This window comes from Ailuropoda melanoleuca, chromosome 8, assembly GCF_002007445.2.
Source record: "Ailuropoda melanoleuca isolate Jingjing chromosome 8, ASM200744v2, whole genome shotgun sequence".
NCBI lineage: Eukaryota > Metazoa > Chordata > Mammalia > Carnivora > Ursidae > Ailuropoda > Ailuropoda melanoleuca.
Genome location: NC_048225.1, coordinates 68,379,014 through 68,402,848, shown reverse-complemented (window position 1 = coordinate 68,402,848; position 23,835 = coordinate 68,379,014). Strand labels below are relative to the sequence as shown.

General features: G+C 37.6%; 1 protein-coding gene across 6 annotated transcripts in view; it reads right to left on the bottom strand.

Annotated features, from left to right (window-relative positions):
• AKT3 (AKT serine/threonine kinase 3) overlaps positions 1-22,880 on the bottom strand; it is a 298,656-nt gene extending 275,776 nt beyond the window's left edge. For 5 of the 6 annotated variants that reach the window (XM_034666651.1, XM_034666653.1, XM_019798522.2 and 2 more), the window contains exon 1: positions 22,696-22,880. In XM_034666651.1, coding sequence (XP_034522542.1) covers positions 22,696-22,741 — 46 coding nt within the window. In that variant the 5' untranslated portion in view covers positions 22,742-22,880. The remainder of the gene's footprint in view (positions 1-22,695) is intronic. The other variant, XM_011223567.3, reaches the window with a different exon arrangement.
• Positions 22,881-23,835: the final 955 nt, after the last annotated feature.

The window sequence follows — 23,835 nt, the reverse complement described above, 5'->3', positions numbered from 1 at the left end:
ATAATAATAAGAATAATAATAAAATAAAATCAGCCCAAAAATTAGAATCAATTTCTCAGAAAGAATTAGGTCATAATTTTTATTATTTCAGAATGAAATGGGCCACAGAAACAACCAAACAGTATGGTCCCTGAATTTTTAAAAATTTGTAAGTTTTTTTGGACTACCACGCTAGATGGGATTACTGAACATATTAATTTTCTTAGCCAGGTTGTATCATGGCTGTGAATAACTCAATCCTGGGGATTCAGGCTCAAAGGACTTACAGACAGAGCAAAACCAGCAACTCCCTTCCAATGGTTCAAGCAAAAAAAAAAAAAAAAGAAGAAGGAGGAGGAGGAGGAAGAGGAAAACCGTAACCATGTGAGGAGTTCGGTATTTCAACCAGCTTGATACGGTAACCATTTCACAGTGGATAAGCGTATCGAGACGTCACACCGCACACCTTAAACATACACAATTTTTGTTTGTCCAGTGCACCTCGATAAGGCTGGGGGAAAAAATGTGGCGAAACATGAAGGCCGTTTACGTCCTCATTAACAGTACATACTTTCAGTTTTTCTGTATATTTAAAATGTCCAAAATAAAAAGTTAGGAATGAAGGTAATTTTCTCTTCTTTCGAATTACTTTATAGATAAATGGAGGTAAGAGCTGAGTATAGAGCCCTACTGTATCTAACACTGATTCATTTTAAGTACATTTATGAAATGGGGTGCCCGGGTGGCTCAGTCAGTTGAAGAGCCAACTCTTGAACTGGGCTCAGGTCATGCTCTCAGGGTCATGAGATCGAGCCCTGTGAGGGGCTCCATGCTCAGGCAGAATCTGTTTGAGATTCTCTCTTCCTTTGCCCCTCCCCTTGCTTGCGTGTGCTCTCTCTCTCTCTCTCTCCAATAAATAAAATCTTTAAGTAAATAACCATTTATTAAATACATAAGTTAACCTCTGAAAAGATACGCTATGTAGGCATAACTCTGCTTACTAACAAACAGGACTAAATGATTACATGTAAAATAAGCAGGAAAATGTTTTCCTCATTTCACACCTAAAACTCTGTAGTTCTTAGTAATAATCATTAGTGAGGTAATTCCTTTCTCCAATATTTAGTAAAAATTACATTTGAGAACATTCCTGAGTTTGCACGCTTTTCCAGTGAGTCAACCAGCTCCTGGCCCCTGCATGGGAGGCCTTCCTCACCATGCCTTAATGCCCCCCACCCCACCGCCTGCCACCCTTGCCCAGCTGCTTCCCAGCCTTGCCATTTCAACCTAAGCGTCACTGCATTCGTCTTCTAGCACTGCATGGCAGACTGCCACAAGACTTAGTACCCGGACAACACCATCTCATGGCTTCTGGGAGTCAGGAACTCAGGACCAATCATGGCAGGAGGCAAGGAGGAACCACCATATCACTGCTGCTCAAAAAGGGGTAAGGAAGATAAAGTAATACTGGGGCACCTCGGTGGCTCAGTCGGTCAGCGGCTGCCTTTGGCTCGGGTCATAATCTCAGGGTCTTGGGCTCCCTGCTCAGCGGGGAGTCTGCTTCTCCCTCTGCCCCTCCCCCTGCTTGCACTTGCTGTCTCTCTCTCTCAAATAAATAAAATCCTTTAAAAAGGGGGGGGGGGAGGAAGGAGGACAGCCATCAGTGGCGCACAGAATTCTGAAATCCCGTGATGAGGGTCTGCCCTTCAGGAGCTTGCTTCTGCTTTCAGAGTCATCCATTCCTTCCCAAGAGGGGAGCCCAGGTGTGAAGCCATGTGGTTTTCTCAGTGTGTTTCCTGCCTGCAGAGTCTCAGGGATCCAAATACTGCCTCTTGTGTGCGCTGTCTCTGGCCCTTTCAGTCCAAGCCAACAGTGTTTCTGCCAATTCAAATGTCTTTAGAAGAGAGGAGGAGAAGGAGACAGAAAAGGAAACACTCTGTGGGTCACGGTTTACTTCATTAGGAGACAAAAGGCCACACCCACAACTCTCCTCAAGATAAGCCCCTCTTTGGGGACTGCGGAGGCCAGCTCGCTCAGGTTCTCAGAACCCCACTGTTGGACTGAACAGTTCTCTGAGGGAGCACCGGGGATCTTTCTGAGGTCCCAAGAGATCTTCAAGTCACATCCTCAGCTTCACTGGTAGACCACATTTTCCTGAAAGTTTCCCATATTTGATCTTCCCCAGAATCTACTTCTTAATTTTAGCGATACTGTTCATATAAAGAGCCCAGAAATTTTTAAACTCAACAGTTCCTTGCTCCTTTTTGTTAACAGTACCTCCCTTAGGCTATTTCTCTCCTGCTACATTTTAGCAACTGAACTGCTAAGCCTTCTGCCACTACAGAACAAGGATTTCCTTCCTCAAATTTCCACTAACACTTTTCTCACTGTTCTTTAAGCTCTCACCCACCCTTCCCAAAGGCCATCAACCTTACACCAACAGTCTATTCAAAGCTCTTCAGGCTTTTGCTAAATGGCTCCAAATCTTTCCAGCTTGTATCCACCACTGAGTTCCAAAAACAGTCCTCCATTTTAAATTTTTGTTTCGGCAAAACAAAACCACTGGTACAAAATCTGTATTATCAATCACTACGTAACAAACTACCCCCAAAGTCAGCACCTTAAATACAATGAACTTGTACTGCACAGTTCCAACGGAGCAAGAGTGGCTTAGCCTGAAACAGCATCTCTCGTGAGACTACAGGCAATACAGGCACCACGGCTGAGGCCGTCAAGAGGCTCTACTCGAACTGGGTTTTCTTCCAAGACAGCTTACTCAAGTGGCTGACAAGTTCATAACACTTTGTGGCTTATAATTCCATATTCTTTTTTTTAAAAGATTCTATTTATTTGTTTATGAGAGCACACGCACGTGGGGGCTGGGGGAGGAGCAGAGGGAGAGGGACAAGCAGACTCCCCACTGAGTGCACAGCCCAATGTGGGGCTCAATCTCACGACCCTGAGATCATGACCTGAGCTGAACCCAAGAGTTGAACGCTTAACCGACTGTGCCATCCAGGCACCCCTTCCATATTCTTGGAACTCAGCGGCCACTCCATCTTTACATGGCTCTGGAAATGCTTTTCCAAGTTAAGCACCAGGTTGAATTGCTTTCTAAACTACCCTGACAAAAGCTTATCTTACATGTTTTAAATCACAAAATTTGAGCAATTCATAATTTCACTTCAGTTTTATGGGTAACCTGCTGAGATCATTTTTACAACCACACTTATGTAAAAGCTCAGTAGTGACGAGCAAAAGCTCAAGACTGTCTCAGTGCAAAGGGGCAATCTGGTCATGTTCCACTAGATCCCTGAACCAAAGACTCAGGCTCCTCATGTCAATAACACAGCACGGTAGACACCACCCAGTGTTTCTGACACTACCTCTAGTCCTACTGCCACACCTATCCATGATTTACGTTATGACTAAAAACTTTTAATAGACTGCAAAAAATTAGAGTTAAAAGAGGCAAAGCAAAGGGAGATGGCTAAAATACAGAATATATTGACATAAACCTAGAAAAACATACAGCCTAAGCAAAACCAGCAGGGCAGCACTAGGACCCACACTGTGGAAAAGTAAGTTTGTATCAAAAGAACAGAAACTTGAATCGCTTAAACAGTTTGAAGACAAACAATGAAAATTCGGGAATGAAAGAAAAGAGGAAACGAGATAAAACATAAGGGAAGAAATGATAAATATGGAGGATAAACATCCAGTCAAAAATAGTAAGGCACCATGTTTCTATCGAAGATTAAAAAGGGCCACAAATTCTTTGCTATTCTTTCTATCAAGAAATGGACTCTTTCGGGGCGCCTGGGTGGCACAGCAGTTAAGCGTCTGCCTTCGGCTCAGGGCGTGATCCCACTCCCCCAGCTTGTGTTCCCTCTCTCGCTGGCTGTCTCTATCTCTGTCAAATAAATAAATAAAAAATCTTTAAAAAAAAAAAAAAGAAATGGACTCTTTCTTCTCCCTTGAGTCTAGGCTGGCCTTATGATTTGTCTGATCAACAAAATGGATTAAAACAAATGCTGGGCCAGCTCTGAAACCAGCCGTGGGAAGGGCTGGTGGCTTCCACCCTCAGAGGGAGGCAGTCACGTGCTCTCCAACAGCACAGGCTGGTCTGCAGAGGAAGGGTGGTGTGGAGGAGAAGGCAGGCACTCCCAGCCAACACTGAACCCAGGACCCAGATGTGGGCGCAAGGCTTTCCTAGATCTCCCAGTTCAGCCTTCCAATACAGCCAACAGGAGTAACCCCAAGTGAGACCACCAGAACTTCCGAGTCAAACCATAAAATCAGGAAAACTAATAAACCATTGTTGGTGTAAGCCACCAAGTGTTGGGTGGTCTGTTCTGCAACAGTAGATAACTGATGTCACTAAACAGAACTAAAACAACACAATACTGCCAAAATCTACAGACAGAGCTGTGGTCTGCCATATACTTGTATCCCAAGTCCTTGCTGGGAAATAATATATCTTAAACTGTTTGAAAAGCCTGGTTGAAAGTAATAGCTCTTCTATTTCTTAAATTACTTTCTATTATTTACTTACTTGAAAAAAATTATTCTAAATTCTATGCTAGGATTAAGTCAGGCACATAAGATCAATAAATTTTAATATTACATCTTCAAATTTTACGAATTTTACATCTACTTTAAGAAGCTTTAAGAAAATTTCACTTGTGTAAGTGTATTCTCATTCTCTGATTAATTCATTCATCAACAGTTTTTGAGGGCTTACTAGGCAGTAGGCATTAGAGTGGCAAAGATGAACACGGAATTAAGGGCAGGTAAAAATTTAACACTCCCTAGTTTTTCCAGAAAGTCAATCCCTGTGTCGTCTGTGTTCGCAAAGCGTTCTGTGCAAATCTCTGTTTTGTGATCGTAATAGTAATAGCAGCTAACACTTATGGAGCTCTTACTATGTGCCTGGACTAATTTTAAGCCTTTCACATGATTTCACTCACTCAGTCCTCACGACAACCACCTCAAGGTAAGTAAGAACTATCATTATCCCCACTTCACACATGGGGAAATTGAGTCAGACAGTCTCTTCCCCCCATTTAAGACTCTAGACTCCATGAGAGCAGGTGACTTGTTTCTTCATCTTCATATTCTCCCCAGTCTCCAGCATGTAAAGTATTTCTCTATAATTAAATAAAGAAATTAGTTTATCCAAGAACTAGAAGTGAATACGATCATTTCCTTTTTTTTTTTTTTATCATTTCCTTTACAAGGACAATTTTTCAACTCCTCAAAAGCAAAAGGTAATACATTTTTGAACTAAGGAGAAGCAGGCCAGGACCAAATAAATATCTCTGGTCTTCTGGTAAGACAAACATAAAATTAAAGTTTGTTAATTCACTGATAAACTATTAAGTACTAAACTTTTATAAACAAGTCTAATTTGATAGTAACATGTTTTACTCAGCTCCATTTTATTTTTTTTCAAATAATTTTTATTTTGTTATATTAGTCACCATACAGTACATTCCCAGTTTTTGATGCAATGTTCCTACTCAGCGCCATTTTAATCCAGAAACCCATAAACATCACAATGGTAACTGTACATATCCGTATTTTAAAAAGTGTTTTTAAAGAAGTCCATGACAATGGAATAAGAAAAATAAGAGGTAATACCCATTAAAATATGTGCATGAAAAAATCCAAGTAAATATAAGACCAAATACTTTGAACAATGTAAACTGGATATTTTTGGCTGACCCAGTATTATCTGGGTTGGTAAGGCTGGAATCATCAGCTATAAAACCAGTGACTACTGTTTTCACTGTATACTTGGACTTAAAAACAAAAATGAGAATCCTTACATAATTTACCTGATACCTTAAAAACTCACAATCCTTCAAATAGTGGATAGAAACTGAAATTTGGCTTCCATAAGAAAAATAAAGTCAAATTAGGGAGCATTTTACAGCCATACCCCCTAATTCACTATCACCTCAAAATACAAAAGGGAGCACAAACCTAGTACCCCTACAACGAGACAAGATGGCGGCATTTTGGAATAATCTCCACGGGGGTAAATTTTAGAGAATGCCTGTGTGCCAAACTCTCAATCTAACCTCTGTCAGGGCTGTTCTCTCTCCTGGATATCTGATATAAATATCAAAACTTTTCGTGGAGGACGCTGTTGGTTGGCTACCACAGTATCAACCCCCAGTCCCCTTTACCCTTGCCACCTCCCACTACGGAGGCCGAAAGACAGATACTAGCTTTCTCACAGCTATGGGGACACATAACCCAGTTCTGAGCAACACGACATAAAAGGAAGTCTGATAGTGGGCTCTGAGAAAGCTGCTAGTTTCCAAATAAAAAGGACAGTGTGGCTGACACTAGCCATCTCCCATCCATCTGCCTTGAACAGAAACGTAATGCTTATTAGCACAGCCATCTTGAAACCTTAAAGCAACAAGTATAGAAGCAAAAGCCAACCAGCTAAAGGTGAAGCAGCAGAGAGTTTGAATCTCTTATGATTTTATCTTTATTTGCTAAACAGCTAGCAGTTGCTCACCTTTACCCTTCTTAACTGAAAAAAATAAACCAGTCTTTGTTTTGTTACTGTTGGCTGGGTTTTCTGTTATTTTTAGCAGAATGCCTGCCTTACTAACACATTTACAAACATTTAGAGAATATGGTGTACAATTCCTTTAATTAAAAAAAAAGTCATAGTACTTGTATAAATAAAAAACAATCCTACTGATGCCAAATAGGCGTGACAAATTAAACCCAGGAGGCCCTAGATATTTTTCCTTTAATAACATTTCTTCTAACTATAAAACTAACATATATTCACTTTAGAAATTATACAAAACACAGAAAAATATAATGACGGAAAAAAACTCACTACCCAGAGATAATCACTTTTCATATTTGGTATATTTCCTTCCAAACGATTTTTAAACATATATCAATATACAAAACTGTATTTTTTATCTTCATAAACTGGCATCATGCAGAATAGGATTTATTAACTGATACATGCACCAAGTAACAATAATAGCATATGAAAAAATAGAACACTTAAAAACAAAAGCGCCTCTTCCACCATTCCCCACCTGGCGCACACGCGCACACACACAGAACACGTAGCCTCACTCTTTCCCACTTCTCAAAAACAGTCACTTTTAATGTTTTTGGTATTATGACTGTCTCTTGATTTATCACCTGTAACTACATCAACTGACTTCCCACTCTGAAGGTGAAAACCTGGGTTCCCCTCCCCCCTTCTTCCCAATTCTTACTACTTTTATTTTCATTTTTAGTTTTTCTACTGTTTAATATTATGAAGTAAAAAAAAAAATACACTGAAGCTCTACTTCTTGGCCAATGAATTTTGGATAGAATGCATCTGCTTCCAACTATGCAAGATAAGGAAATTAGTGTTCTTGTATGGCAAACAGTTGTAGTAAAATTTAACCACAGGATTAAAATGTGACTATCATTTGACCTTACCCAACCCTGAGTGACGAAGAAAAAAGTACATATACTTGCTATTTGAAGCACTAGTTCACTTAATGTAGGAAAAAATGTTAGGAAAGATAGAAGTGTAATGAAGAACAGAGAGAACAACTGAAAGAATTTTAAGTCCTCAATGAATTGGAAAAAATAGTTACAGACCAACATGAATTTCAAAATTACAAAAGATGAAGCCAGAGGAAGAGAGCGAAGCATTCAGGCCTGGACAACAGGAAAGGAATGCTGATTAACTCCTCTTTCACACTTATCTTCTCAAAAGAGAACCATCATAATGCAAACACTGATGCCCAGAGGTGCTGAGAAGACAGTAAGCGACTTATCACTTATCGCTGAGTTCCAGTTAGCATCAATAATTCTGAGAAACGCAGAGCATCAGAAGGGATTAAAAACAAAAACAACAACAACAAACCTGAAAAGGGCAAGTACCCTTACTGTTTTTACAGAGGAAAACAATGGATGAGCCTAAACACTGAATATTAGTAAACCTGATGGGAATTTAGCAATATCCTATAACAGATTATTAAAAAATAGCTATTGTTTGTTAACGATTTGGTATGTCCCATGCACTGTGATAAGAGCTAATCAAGAGTCTTACAAGCACTTGTTACCATCACCATTTTCCAGATAAGAAATTAAAGGCATATTAAGTATTTTGCCCACAGTCACCAATAAACATTTGGCAAAGCCAAGATGTGAACTTAAATTCCATCCTCTTAACCAGTGGACTAAACTGACAGTACACGAGGACTTAAAAATGAGAAAAGTAGATGGATGAGAAGAATAGTCTCTAAAAGCAAGATCTATTCAAGTTAGACACTTTTTTCAAAATATCTGACTGACCATGTTGCAATGGCATAGACAAAGATACACTGTTAAATGATTATGATGCCATTTACACAAAATGAGATAAAACAAAAGATCCAAATGTGTATATAGAATAAAGTGTAGGGGCGCCTGGGTGGCACAGCGGTTAAGCGTCTGCCTTCGGCTCAGGGCGTGATCCCGGCGTTAAAGGATCGAGCCCCACGTCAGGCTCCTACTATGAGCCTGCTTCTTCCTCTCCCACTCCCCCTGCTTGTGTTCCCTCTCTCGCTGGCTGTCTCTATCTCTATCGAATAAATAAATAAAATCTTTAAAAAAAAAAAAAAAAAAAAAGAATAAAGTGTAAAATTTCGTTTCTTTAATTATCCCTCTTCCTGTCCCCCACCTAATCTCTTGGATTCCAATCTCCTGACAAGAGACAAATATTACCTCTTGTTGGTATGTATCCTCTGGTTCTTACCTATTTTAAGAAAAATGTTGGCTTTACAGTAGCACATCCCACTTGGCAGTGGTTATTTCTGAGAAGGAAATTGGGAGCGGAGGGAGTCATATCACTCATTTATATACTGCTTGTATGTTGTACAAAAGGAATTAATATATTATGTAGATAATACAAATGGTTTTCATTATAATGATGCTCAAAGAAAACGGGGCAAAAGTTTCTAAGTATGACCTCAACAACCTCCTCGGAAGGGAAAAGTCTGATATGTTTAACTACAGAACAATTAAAAACTTTCACATGACAAAAACATAAAGTTAAAAGACAGATATTCAAGCCAGGAAAATATTTGTGCCAACAAAATGACTAATAAAATAATGGTATCCTGAATATACAAAAAGCTCTTACAAATAAATAAGAACATATAAAATGTATAAAAGCTGATGAAAGACATAGGCTGCATATATAAAAATTGACTAAGGACATAAACAAGCAATTCATTTGAAGAAAAAAATGGCTAAAAGCATCAACAACAAAGTCAAACCTCTGTAACATATAAATGTAAAATAAAACAGCAATATAAAGGCAAGAACTAAGAAGGATAACACCCAGTGATAATTATGGCACGAGAAAGCAGAAACTTTTACATACTAGTGATAGGAATGTAAATTGGTAACATGTGGACAACAAATTGGCATACGTAAATGATCTGCTTAAAACATAATAGAAGTTCCTCTGTAAGTTGAAACTGAGAAAAGGACTACAGCCTTGGATTGCCATGACAGCCCTCCTGTGATACACCATGGGGGTGAACAGTCCTGCTGTGCTCTTCTCTGCACTGACCACATCTGCAATATTATGTTCACTTCTGGGCACTGCATTTTAAGAGACACATTGACAAACTGAGGTATTTCCACAGTAGGACACCAAAATTATGTGTGAGGGCTAGAAACTCCATGTCATACAATGAACAAGTGAAAGAAAAGAGAACATTTTCCTTAAAAAGATTTTAGGGAAGATATCACAGCAATCCTGAAATACCTGAAGGCCTATCACATGGAAAACAGAACTTGTTTTATATTGCTCAGGAAGGCAAAAGAAAGCCCACTAGTACTCAGAGCTGTTAAATAATGAAACAGTTATGCCTTAACGCAGTGAGATTTTAGTTACCCACAATATCTGAGATAAATGATCCAGCAGAAACACAGCAGAAAAGATTCTTCTAGGTGGGAAAATTTAGGTGTCATGAACTCAGAAGTACTTTGCAGTTCTAAGAGAAAAATGTGGATAAATATTCCAGAACTATGACCACTACTCTATTCTCACTCTAGTGTCCAGAGTGCACCTACCTGATTTGGATACCTTATACACTAATCCATGCTGGGACCAGCAGAGTCCTTTGCAGCCACTTCGGCCAGGAAGAACCATGCAGTTATTTCTATCAATTCCTACCGTTAGTTCTGTTTTCCCTCACACAAAAACTTGACAGATAAACAACGTGACCTAGAATCCCAGCATTGGGGCGCCTGGGTGGCACAGCGGTTGGGCGTCTGCCTTCGGCTCAGGGCATGGTCCTGACGTTATGGGATCGAGCCCCACATCAGGCTCGTCTGCTGTGAGCCTCCTTCTTCCTCTCTCACTCCCCCCTGCTTGTGTTCCCTCTCTCGCTGGCTGTCTCTATCTCTGTCGAATAAATAAATAAAATCTTTAAAAAAAAAAAAAAAAAGAATCCCAGCATTGCCCTTACCAAAACCCTATCCTGGATGCAGGCTGCTTTCTAATTGTGATCTATTTTGTGTTCCCTGCCCTGCCTCAGCTGTCCCAATTCTAGTTCCTTGCCCTGAAATCCATGACATACTGCTATTTGACCTTCTAAAACTGTTTTCTTCCTCATACACTCAAAGACTAAGAGCCTACTATGTTCAAATTATTGGTAGACCCTAGATGCAAAATATAGCTGTATTTGACACAGTTCTTGACCTTGGGGAGCTGACAAATGACAAAGAGAAATAATGGATCTACGTTACAGCCCACACAAAGCCACAAGGAAGCAAAGTGATATAATACTGCAGCCAAGAGAAATCATTCTAACTTTGTAAGAATGTGTGAGCTGGGGAAAAATGGAGATTGTATTAGAATTTATATTTGAAGGACACAGAAGATTTTCATTGCCAAAGACACAGGAAAAAAAATATGCCAAGTAAAACACTGGCGTAACAACGACAAACGTTAAAGAAAATAAGGTGGTAGGTATACAATTAATCCCATCAGTAAGGTGATGTGATTGATGATGTAACGTGAACAGATAATTAAAGAAAAGTTTCTCTATGTCAAAGGAAATACAAACAGTTCCTCCAAGGAGGTAACACAGTAAGCTCCAGAGGAACAGCTTCCCTGCATTCCCCACCAGGACACAGGGTGGTAGTGATACCACTCAGTCATGTAGGGATTCAACTGGATAGAAGATACTCCCCTTTTTCCATTCTCACGGGGTTTTAAACTCTCCTCCTGTGCAACAGTTCTGAGCCCCTCCCTCACCAGGTACTAATAAGAGACTTTTTAAAAAAGGACTCCACTACCTGCCTGAGTGTCAGAAAGAAACGAAAGAAACAAAATATGAAGTAACATAAAATTGGCAATAAAGAAATCTCAGCTACTGGTCCAGGCTAAGCCCCTAACTCAAAAAAAATCACCTGTTTTCTAATCTGGAAGACAAATGAGTATAAGATGAGACGACTTCTAAAGTCTCCTCTAGCTTACAATTCCATAAATTCACTTAAAAAAAAAAAAAAAAGTTCAGTTATGTTTCCAGGTGATAGGAACTCAGCTGGTTGAAACCATCAGTTTCCTCAAATACAAATGCAGACAAAATTTCTACTTCACATAACCTGTTATGAGCAATTCTATGACAAAATTAAGTGAATTATAAAACTTAAACAAGTTTTTATATCCATACATTAAAGCATATACCTATCAAAGTATAAGTCAGGTGACTTATATTAGACTCATCTTTCCACAAATAAAATTATAAATTCTGTATAAAATATAAAAAACAACTAGTTGAAGGCAGTGGGAAGCATCAAAAGCAAGCAGAAACTGGAGGGAAGTTGGCACCTGAAACAAGGAACTGCATTGGGTGAGATCTGCATTTATATAGCTTTCTGCTTGAGGGGCTCCCCATTTCTTTGCAATTAAGGTGGATACAATTTAGACAGAAAACTATAGTCTTGCTGGCTTAAGGAGTCAGATGCTGGAGTCAGAGATGCCGAAATATCTGGAAATTAAGAGAGATATCCCACAAATAAGGGAGATACATGGGGCAGCCCAAAAACCTACATGTAAACCCAGCCCAAATATTCTGGCTAAACCTTGAGTTTGAGTTGTGAATGCATAAGAAAGCCTCCAGTGAGCCTGAAAGCAGAAATCAAAAAGTGGAGAGAAAAGCTGAGATTTCAGCTTGCTCATCACAATAGGTGAAATAAAGTGCTGAGTCTGAATAGAAGGACAGTACCAATTAGCACAAAAACCAAGTCTCTGGAGAAAACAAGAGATCACAAGTCTGTAAATATATCATCACAATGAACTGTATGCAGCTGAAAATTACTAGACATGTGAAGAAATGAGAAAGTAGGCAAAGAAAAAAAGCAATCAACAGAAACCAAATGAAAAAAATCCTAATGCTGGAGTCAGCAGACAAGGACTTCAAAGCAACTATTATAAAAATATCCAAGGAGATAACAGAAAATACAGTCACAGTAAATGAAGAAAGATGACAGAGGAGTTAGTGAACTTAACAGCTTAACAGAAATTGTTCTACGTCTAGCGCTGAGAAAAAGAATATTGAAAAAAATTAACACAGCCTAACTGACCTGTGAGACATTGCCAGGTAGTCTTCACAGGTATAACCAGAGTCCCAAAAGCAGAGGAGAGAACAGGGTACAAAATGTTCTTTAGAACTAACGGCCAACACAACTTCCCAAGTTTGGTGAAAAACATACATATCAAAAAATCCAGTAAATCCAAAATGGGATCCAAATGGGATACATAAAAAGAAAACAACATGTAGGCACATCACATTCAAACTGCTGAAATCAAAGCTAGAAAAATCTTGAAAGCAGTCAAGGAAAATAACATGCTATATATAGGTAACAATACAAAATAACAGCTGACTTCTCAACACAAACAAGGGAAAGCAGAAGAAAAGGAAATGACATCTTTAAAGTGATGAAAGAAATAAATTAACAAATCAGAATTCTATATACAATAAAAAAATCCTTCAAAAATGAAGATGAAATGAATACATTTTAAGACAAACAAAAATATGAATGTACTAGGCACCAACAGATCTGCTCTAAAAGAAGGGCTAAAGAAGGCTCTTCAGGCTGAAGGAAAACATTATCAGATAGAAGTTCGAGTCTACAGGAAGAAATAAATAGAAACACTGCAGGTAAGTAAACATAAAAGACTGTATTTGTCCTGCTCTTCTTTAAAAGACATAAAAAAGGCATAAAACAAAAATTAAAACACTGTATCATAGTTTATAACATATTTATATCTAATATATATGAGAAGAGCAGCACAAGGCACTCAGAAGGGGGGTAAACATAACTGTAGTATTTCAAGGATGTTATATTTTACATGAGGTAGTAAAATATTAACCCGGTAAAGAATGTGATCAATTACAGACGCATATTATAATCTCAACCTCAACCTCAGCGCTAGTGACATTTTGGAGGAGAAAATTTTTTGCTTGGGGAGAACTGTCCTGTACATTGTAGAATATTTTAATTAGCAGCATCCCTAGCCTCCACCCACTAGATGCCAATAGCACACCCACCCACCCCAAGTCATGACAACCAAAAATGTCTCCAGACATTGCCAAATGTTCCCTGGGGAAGAAAAATAACCCTGGTTGAAAACCACTGCCCTACAACAACCATTAAATAAATAATGCAAGATTACAGAGCAGTTCAGTTTTTTCCATTACAGCCCACCTAGTAAGACTAGACTTCTTTTTTTTCTAATTGCTCTAGCCTCCCATATGAAATTTTAATACCACAGATATACGTACATATTTACATGTGTATAACATATCCCATTGGAAAAGTACAAACGACTATAATATCTATGTTTTTTGCACCCTCCCCTGGAACCAACTATTGCCCCCTTGGGGGAAATACGCTCCCTTCCACTGAGAATGCACACTGACGGAGGAAATCTGGATGAAATACTAAAAAAATTCCAATTAACCCAAAAGAAGGCAATATATATATACTGGCAATACACACAAACACACGAACAGAGAAATTTTTTTAAATAGGACAAATAGAAAACAACAAAACAGCAGACTTAAATTCAATCAAATCAACATTAACCATCGATTTGTTTCATATTTTAATAAGAGGTATAACCAACAAGCCAATAGCAGAGATAAAATGCGAAAATAAAAAAATCCTAAAGCCAAAAATTACAGGACTATGGGAAGAAGAAAACTCAATCATATCAATAATTTCCTTAATAAATATGGTCTAAATATGAATGGTCTAAATTAAAGGGTAAAGACTGTCAATGAGATTAAGGGGGAAAAAAAAAACAGAACCAGACCAAAAAATATGCTGTATACAAGAGAGGCAGTTTAAATATAAAACACAGATAAGCTAAATGTAAAATAACATTTTAACAAGATATAAGATATAAACATTAATCAAAAAGTCTGGAGTGGTTATATTAATAACAGACACACTGAATTTCAAGACAAAGAGTATTACACCAAAGAAATGATGGACATTTCATAAGCATAAAAGATGTAATACATCAAGAAGATATAATCATTATAAATGTGAACACACCTAATAACAGAGCTTCAAAATATATAAAGCAAAACAGACAGAAAAAAGAAACAGATAAATTCACATAGTTGGAGATTCTACCTCTCTCTCAGTAATTGATAGAACTAAAGAAAAAAAAATCAGTAAAGTTAGAGAAGATATGACTCACCATCACCCATGCTGACCAGACATTTATAAAAAACTACACCCACAACAACAAAAAATCAAGAGAGACCATATGGCGGACCATAAAAAAGAATTTTTTTAAATAATAAAAAATTCCAGATGACTGAAATTTTACATAGTATCTTCTGTAATTACAATCAAATAGAAAGCTGAAATCAAAACACTAAGCTATCTAAGAACCCCTATATATTTTCAAATTAAGCAACATTCTTCTAAATAACCCATGGTTCAAGGAAGAAATCACAATGGAAGTCAGAAAACATTTTACACTAAATAATAATGAAAACACATTTCATTAATACTTGGGGGACATACTTAAGCAGTGAAGTAAGGTAAACCCACAGATTTCATGCTTGTATTTTTTTAAAAAAGAAAGATTAAAATCAATGATGTAAGAAAAAAGACAAGCAAATTAAAATAGTAATGAGCAAATGCAAATAGAAAATAGAAAAAAAGGACAAAGAAAACAAAGCAAAAAGTTGGCTCCTTGAAAAGACTTGTGAAATGTATAAACTCCTAGTAAAACTGATCAAAGGAAAAAAGAAAAAAAGAGGGAGAACACAATTTACCAATATCAGAATTTAATAAAGGGATTATCATTACAGATCCTGCAAACATTTAAAGAATAAGGAAATATTAAGAGCAACTTTATGCCAAATATATCAACAACTTAGGTGAAATGGACAAATTCCTGAAAAAAATCATAATTTGCCCAAACTGACACAAGATGAAACAAAAAAATCTGAATAGTTCTATATCCATCTATTAATGAAATTGGATTATCAGAAATCTCACCAAAAATGCTCCACCCCAAATGGCTTCACTGATACATTTTACCAAACATGTTAAGTCAGAAGTAAACCCCAACTTATGCAAATTCCTTCAAAAATTAAGGAGAAAGGAATATTTCCCAACATATATATTTTAGGAGTCCAGCATAGCCATTATACGAAAACCTGAAATGAAAATGACAGACCATTGTAAATGCAAAAGAAAGATCCTTAATAAGATATTAGTATATCAAAACTGGTAAATTAAATATATCATGACCAAATGGGATTTATTCCAGCCATGAAAGTAATACACCACATTGACAGAATAATGGGAAAAATCAAATAGCCATTTTCAGTAGGTATGGAAAAATTTTTCGAAAAAAGTGAATACCCACTCGTGAAAAAAAAAGTCTCAGCAAACTAGAAGGGAACTTTCTCCACCTGATTAAAGGCAGCAATAGAAAACCCACAACTAACACAATAGTGATTATTATATAATATCATGATGATAGTGGTAAAATAAATGCTTTCCCAATAACATGAGAAATAAGGCCAAAAGTCCATTCTTACCACTTTTACTCAAAATTGCACCAGAATTCCTAACCAGCGAAACAAGACTAGAAAAAAATTAATTAAAGGCATTAGGATTGCAAAGGAAGAAGCAGAACTGTGGCTCTTTGCAGATGACTTGACCATCTACACAGAAAATTAGTAAAAAATTCATGTTAGTAAAAGTAAACTAACATGAATAAGTGAATTTAACAAGGCTACAGGATACAAAGTCAATACACAAAACTCACTGCTGATTGAGAAAGGAGCGTGTGCATGTGTGCGTGTGAACGTGCATAATAGCAGCTCTACAGTTTTTTTGTTTAATGTATTTATTTTGAGAGAGAGGGAGGGAGCACACGAGCATGCAAGTGAGGGGAGGGGCAGAGGGAAAGGGAGAGAGAGAATCTCAAGCAGACTCCCCGCTGAGCACAGAGCCCAACTGGGAGCTCAATCCCATGACTCTGAGGTCATGACTTATACAGAAACCAAGAGCCCGAGACTTAACCGACTGCGCCCCCAGGCACCCCTAGGAGCTCTACAATTCTATAACTCTAGAATGCATACGAAAGCTTATCATTTGATGGTTCTCTCTATTTGGTTTACTTGGTTAAAATTTTCAAAATAAATGTATTCAAATTATGAGAAAAATGAATTTCACATTTTTTAAGGTGTGGGGGCAGAGGGAGAGGGCAAGAGAGAATCTGAAGCAAACTCCACGCCCAGCACGGAGCCCACTTGGGACCCGCTCTCATAACCCTGAGATCATGACCTGAGCCAAAATCAAGAGTCAGATGCTTAACCGACTGAGTCACCCAGGCACCCCATATTTCACGTTATTATAAATACATGAAATCTCAAGAGTTTCAATGCCATTAGAAAATAAATTTAATTTTTTCAGGTTTAGGCTCCATTTGTAACATCAATAGTCAAAATGAGCTTCTCTAATCTATCATGTGATTTATTCAGTCGCTATCACAGCTCTTTACTTCCTGTGGAAAATGCTTGATGCTGAGTAGTAAACAGAAAATCATACTGTCATTTTCTATTTCCATAATCACTTGATAATTTATTTCAAAACTCACTTTGTGGATAAAACATGAACAAAAGGTACACAAGTATGTACAAAGTAAAGGAGAAGGTCCTTGGACTTGGCTAAGCACCCAACAAATCATGCATTTTGCTTTTTCCATAACAGCTTAAAATTGACTAGATCCCAACAATTACACAGTAAAATATAGCCCAGCTTACAATCTTCACATTACTAAAATATTCTGCATAGTGGCAGTAAGCTATTTTGAGAGAAAAGTCATAGACTCATGAAGTTTTAGCTTGGAATTACCAAACGCTAACATTCCAGTTCCTCTAAACAAATCATTTCAAAGAATATAAAACAAATATCATTATTCCAAGGTCACAGTTTATGGATATCCTTGAACTGGAAACTACTAAGTACAGGCAAACTAAAGGGACAAGTTCTTTGAAAGCACAAACTGGTCACATACACAGAACACAATATGAAAGTTCAATTTGTTAGATATAGAGGCAACAAAAAGTGTAAGAAATCTGCATCATTTTCATCAATTCAAATGCTCTTAATGATAAAACCACTTCTTAGATTTGTCACCAATTTCCAAACAGCAAGATTATGAGTTGACTAACAATACATTACAGATTCTAACCTGTTATCAAGAAACTGGCTCTCTACATTTATAAGAGACTACTTACTTTTAACAGTACTATTAAGCAAACAGAATTTTATAAATTACAATCAGCCCTGGTTGATAGTATCGCAGTCTACTTACTTCTACAATTTAGACCTTTTAAGCTGGTTAAATTTTCCGCTTTATTAATAGGGTAAGTTTCTTCACAGCAAATATCACCACTAGCTGTAATGGGATAAAAAACTAAGAAAGCAAAACTTTTGACATCAAAGATGTCTGCAGAGATCTGCAGTCACCGACGGTATACCCACGGCTGGTCGTGAAGGAGATCATCGAACAAGTGTTTAATACCTAAGCAGATAGTGCCTATGCTGATGTACGACCAAACTGTGAGCTTCTCTCCCAGGACCATCGAAGCAGAAAGTGCAGGTGGCACTGGATTCCATGTGTGCTACGTGACGTTTTCTTTACTGTTATCTCCAACACCACCAATCCAATGTTAACGTGTTATCTCAATTAATACTTACCATTTTGTAATTGCTCCAGAAAAGTACAGAAAAAAAAAGCTTTTACTATTGATATATCACCAATAACCAAAGTTAGGAAAGCATTTGTCCCACACAGTACCATTAATTATCTTCAAGTCTGTTTTTTCCTTTTCCAGGACAATACTTACTGAAGCACAACTTATTTACACCGAAAATACAAATAAAATGAGATTCTATCTGGAAAGGGGCTAACAAGAACAGATTCGTAAGTACAAGTTTGAGGAAAAAGACTGATACTCAAAGTAAGGGCTGTTATAACTTTTTTCTACCAATACTTTTATTAATAGTTTAAAAATACTCTATACACATTAGCTCATAATGCTTACCACCGCACTGTGAAGTAAAGAAGGCAGATGTTCTGGTATTTATTTTCAAACAAGTACACCCAAGTCCAGGTGGTGAAAATCTATCTGCCCAGGGTAAACAGGCAGCAAACAATAACGCTCTTTTAGAAGAAATTCTTTGAACGAAAATATGGCCAAACAACAACAGACTACCTAATGAAATTTGCCTGACTAAAAAAAACACAAAGTTATTATTAAAATCATACCGTAAATCTCCAAAGGAATAAATTAAGAAAGGTGGAGAGAAAAAAATGTCCAGTTTGGTTCCCCCTAATATTTCAACTAATGCTTTCAAGAATACAGTTAAAATTGCCATCAAAAATCCTCATTCAGTAATCTAACTTGTCTTAAGTACGGGGAAAATACATAAATCGTACAAATAGAGGACAAAGCCAGCAACCTCAGTCTTTCATTCACAATTACAAGCACACCCACAGGAACCACCAGATACCTGAGGAACACTACCACCACCAAAAAAGAACCAAACCAAACAAGCTGAAAAAGTTATTCAGAGGGGAGAAAAAACTTAAAAATAAAGTCTAGTTAGTGTCCTAAGGTTAAAGACTGTACTATATCTGTACGGTAAGAGCCAATGGCAATGAACTAGAAAGCATTCCCAGAAATATAAAGTAAGAGCTGAGACAGATAACTCAGTAAAGGGCTCAAAGAAGTGGTCGAGGCAATCTTCCAGAACAAGGCAGGAAAACAAAGACATGGAAGTGAAAGAAAAATCATAAAACTACAACATTGATACAGATGCTGTAGGGGGAAAAGCCATAAAAGAATACAGAGAACACAGAAGGAAAGAAATAATGAAGGAAATACAGAAGATTCCCCAGAACTGAAGACATCATATGCCTGCATATCCAAAGGGTCCACCAAATGCTTTACAGGATGAGTTAAAAAAAAACATCTCATCCTCCCTAAATTTCAGAATGTCAAGGATAAAGAGGCATGGACACAACAAGCTTCCAGAGAACAAAAACAGGTTCCCTAGCAAGAAATGACTCCTGTTAGCATTAAGCCTCTTATCAGTAAAACTGGTTACCAAAAGGTAATGGAATGCAACCTTCAAAATTCCAAAGGAAAACTGTTGCACAACTGAATTCTATACCCAGCCCAGGTATGTACTGGGTGTGAAAGCGAAAAGCACATTTCTGAATACTCTGTTGACAAGCACCCCCCACATATTCTTTCTGAAAAAAGTACTCCAGGAAATTAAAAAAAAAAAATTACTCCTAGAACATTGCAAAATAAATCCAAAACAAAAGGGGAAAGACATGAGACCTAAGAAAGCACAGAACATGCCCAAGAATGCAATTAAATAACATGCTATTAGCTGAGCATCATACCCAGAAAAAAGTCGGTTCACAACAGAATTTCAACAAACTATGATTAAAAAGCTGGATAACCATGTGGTATGATGAAGAAGGCGGACACTCTTTTACCAAGTGGGGGCAAAATGGCGACTGGAAAATCCAGGAAAAACCCGTACAGCCCAAACTAGAAGCCAAACTAAAGTACATCCTGATCTTGAATATGAACATTTGCTCTCCGTGGCTCCCATCTACCCATCACACTACTTTTTTAGCAACACGTAGTATTTACTTATCACAGTACTGATTACTGCTTCCCCAAATCAAGAAGTGAAATTATTACAAACCTTGACAACATTAAATAAATGTTACAGCTGACACAACCTGGGAGGGGACCATGAGGAATCCAGGGGAAAGACTGTGAGGGGTACTAATTTTCCTCAGCTCATAAAGTAGCAAGTTTAGAGATGATGCCTAAGTACTTTCTAGAACTAACAGCGCAAGTGTTAGATGTGTAGCCACGAAGCCCTCCCCTCTTCTTCAGGGAAGGAAGGAAGAGAATAGGTAATACAAGTTAAATTCTTCGTTTTGACAACGGTGAGATATGTACTCAATTATGTAGATTACTCAAATATAAAGTTTAGCATATCATACATAAAATTGAGATAATAATCCCTGAAAAGATTAAAAATAGAAAAGGTCTAAAATGGCTATATCTGAGAAGAAAAACCAGTTTGAAGAAGTAGGAGTAGAAAAGATTTTACATTTCATTTTATACCTTTGTGTACTACTAACTAATGCAGAAAAACACAGAGAAACCTTCATCCATTTTTTTTTGTTTCTCCATCCCACGCACTATATACCAACCTTCCCTTATGGTATTTCAGACAATCCACAATTAATTAAACAAACTCAAGGACCACCCTAAATCTTTGACGAAATGTGGTAACAGCAATAGTTTACACTGGTGTTAAAACTCTCAAAACACATCCATATCCATTATCTTACTTAATCCTCGCAACGGTCTTATGAGAGCAGATTTCAGAGCTTAATAAAGTACTACCCCCAAAGTAAGTAAGAAAGGTAGTATAAACGTAATAGGCAAGTTAAAAAAAAACAAAAATGTCTTCATACAGCAGTGAAATCTGAAAATGCCTCCTAAATTTATAATAGAATACACAATAAATGAAACTTAATACAATAGTTGGCTGAAACAATTTTTATCGTGAAACACACACTTACCATATGACCAGCAATCTCATTCCTAGGTCATTGCCCAAGAGAAAATGAAAACACATCACACCAAGATATACACTCCCTTGCTCATGGCAGTTTTATTCATAATAGCCAGAAACTAGAAACACCCCAAACAGCCATCAGCTGGTAAACAGATAAATTGTGGTATGGCCAAACTACGAAATACGCCTCAACAATAAAGAAACAAACTAATGATATACACACAACATGGATGAATCCTTAAAGTATTACACTACGTGAAAGTAACCAAACACAAAGGGCCGTATGACTCTACTTAAAAGAGATATTAGAAAAGGAAGATTCCAGTGGCAGCACATCAGTGGTTGTCAGGGTTGAGGAAAGAGGGCTGACTGCATCAGGGAATGAGGGCACTTTTAGGGTGATGGACATGTCTGATGTCATAGCTGTAGTGCTTGTTACATACACTACTTTATAAACATAGCAAAATTCATCAAAGTATACACTTAAAATTGGTGAATTTTTTTGTTATGGAAATTACAACTCAATAAGGCTCATTTTTTAAAACTCAGTCATACATAATCCCATTTAACTTCTGACAACAGCTTTTCAAGCATAGGAATTAACTACAGACCCACAAGGAACATTGAAATCACTATTTAAAAGGCAACTTTTAATCAGAAAATAGATGCAGTACACAGGAACGTAGAAGTCCTGAGAATGAAGCAGTCCTCATTCTATTCAATTTGGCCACGTGGATAAACACCAGCTGCCTGGCAACTAGTCTACGCTCCAGATTTCTTAATAAACGTATTGACCATGTTAGCAGGTGATCGCATAGAGGATAAACTAAAGTTCTTCCTTCAGTGTTAAAAAAGAGTAATAATGCATCTGAATTATTTAGCTAAAGTAGGAGTGAACAAGTGAACAAGAAATACTAAAACTACATCATGAAAAATAAAAATATGAAATGAAACATAAACACACACACACACACACACACACCACAAAAACCCTCTCTTCATTTGGTCTTTTACTTTCGGACTCTCCTTACCTAACTTAAGGGACTGTTGAAGACATGAGTTTGTGGGTGAACTCTTTCCCTTTAAACCTGTAAGCCCCTCCCCTGCTACCACCCAAATTGGCTTAATATAAATTTACTTGTCTTTCAATGCAGACAAGTTAGACACTTTTCTGGAACTCAAATCATCCGAAAGACATCTCTATGGATTGTAGAATCTGTGGACATAGAAAAATACAACACGAACTTTCTGTAACACGCAAGCACACAACACACCAGGAGGCCAAGTCTTCGTAATGTTGATGATAAATAACCAAAATCAAGAATTACGAAGAATCCCTAAATAACAAGCAAATTCCTAACACACAAGTTAAATATCCTTTCTCTCTCACTGGACAGAGGCTGTCCGCTACTCTGTGAACAGTTTCGGAACAAATACCAACTTCCAGGACACCGCTGACCATGAGCACACTTACCAAGCACACGACTCTCGGCTTTGGTGAGTACTTACCCCTCTTCTGAACCCAGCCTTCTTTCACGACGGTAACATCGCTCATGATGGCTCCCCTCTGAGCCCTCAACTTGGAGAAATGCTACTGTGTGGTATCAGCTTTGGAGTTTGGATTCTCTGCTGCTGCTGCGGCCCTTCCCACTCTCTAGTGATGACTCAGCCTGGAAGGAAGTATTGAAGAAAGAATTTCTTTTTTTTCCATTCTTGCAACTCACATAGCAATAACAAACAACTAATTCTTTGTAAATGTCTTCAACTGGCCTGACCTCACATAAAACTCTAACTCCTCGAACTGGGGAATTTATTTATTCAATAGTTCTATAATGAACGTGCTTCCCTGGTCTTGTGACAGATTTCAAATGATAGTGAAACTTTTAACCTAAGAGGTTGTAACAAAAAAATGTCTTAAGAAAACCACCGTCACACCTATACAAACGATACAGAAAATCTGTTCGGCGCTATGTGTCGGAGGTGAAAAAGGAAGAGAATTAAAGTTAGGTGCACTAAAAGTAAACTTCCCTGTATGTCGAGTTCCAAAATCTCTGTGGACTTAGGAATATTTATGGCAAAGCCATTGTGAATGTTTTTAATAGCTGTATGTTATGGAAAACACAATGTGCTAAGAAACCAGCACATGTCTATGCTTACTCTGCCCTACTCCCAGAAATATTTTAGACAACTGATGAATTAGATGACAATGAATTTTTAGATTACAATAAATAAAATATTATAAATAATATAAAATCAACTCTTTTTTTAAATACACAAAGTGAAACAAAGGGAATATGAAAGTGGAAAAAAATACGGGGTATCCAAGATGGGTCAAGAACAAGTGCTTCCATCTATTCTTCTCAGGTAATCCTCACAATAAACCCAGGAGAGTACCATTAACTTCATTACACAGATGGGTAAACTGAGGCTCATAGAGATTATGCAGTATGCCTGACTTCAACACAACTGCTGAATGATGGAGCCCAAATCTGAACCAGGCCATCTGACCCCAGAGCCTGCAGTCCTAACTCCAAAACTATCCTGCCTTAAGATAAAAAGAAACCAGAGTAAAAGTCTACATATTTATAAAAGATGGGCCACAAATTTAGCAGGGAAGCTTTCAGGAAGCAATGCTAATAAGGAAACACA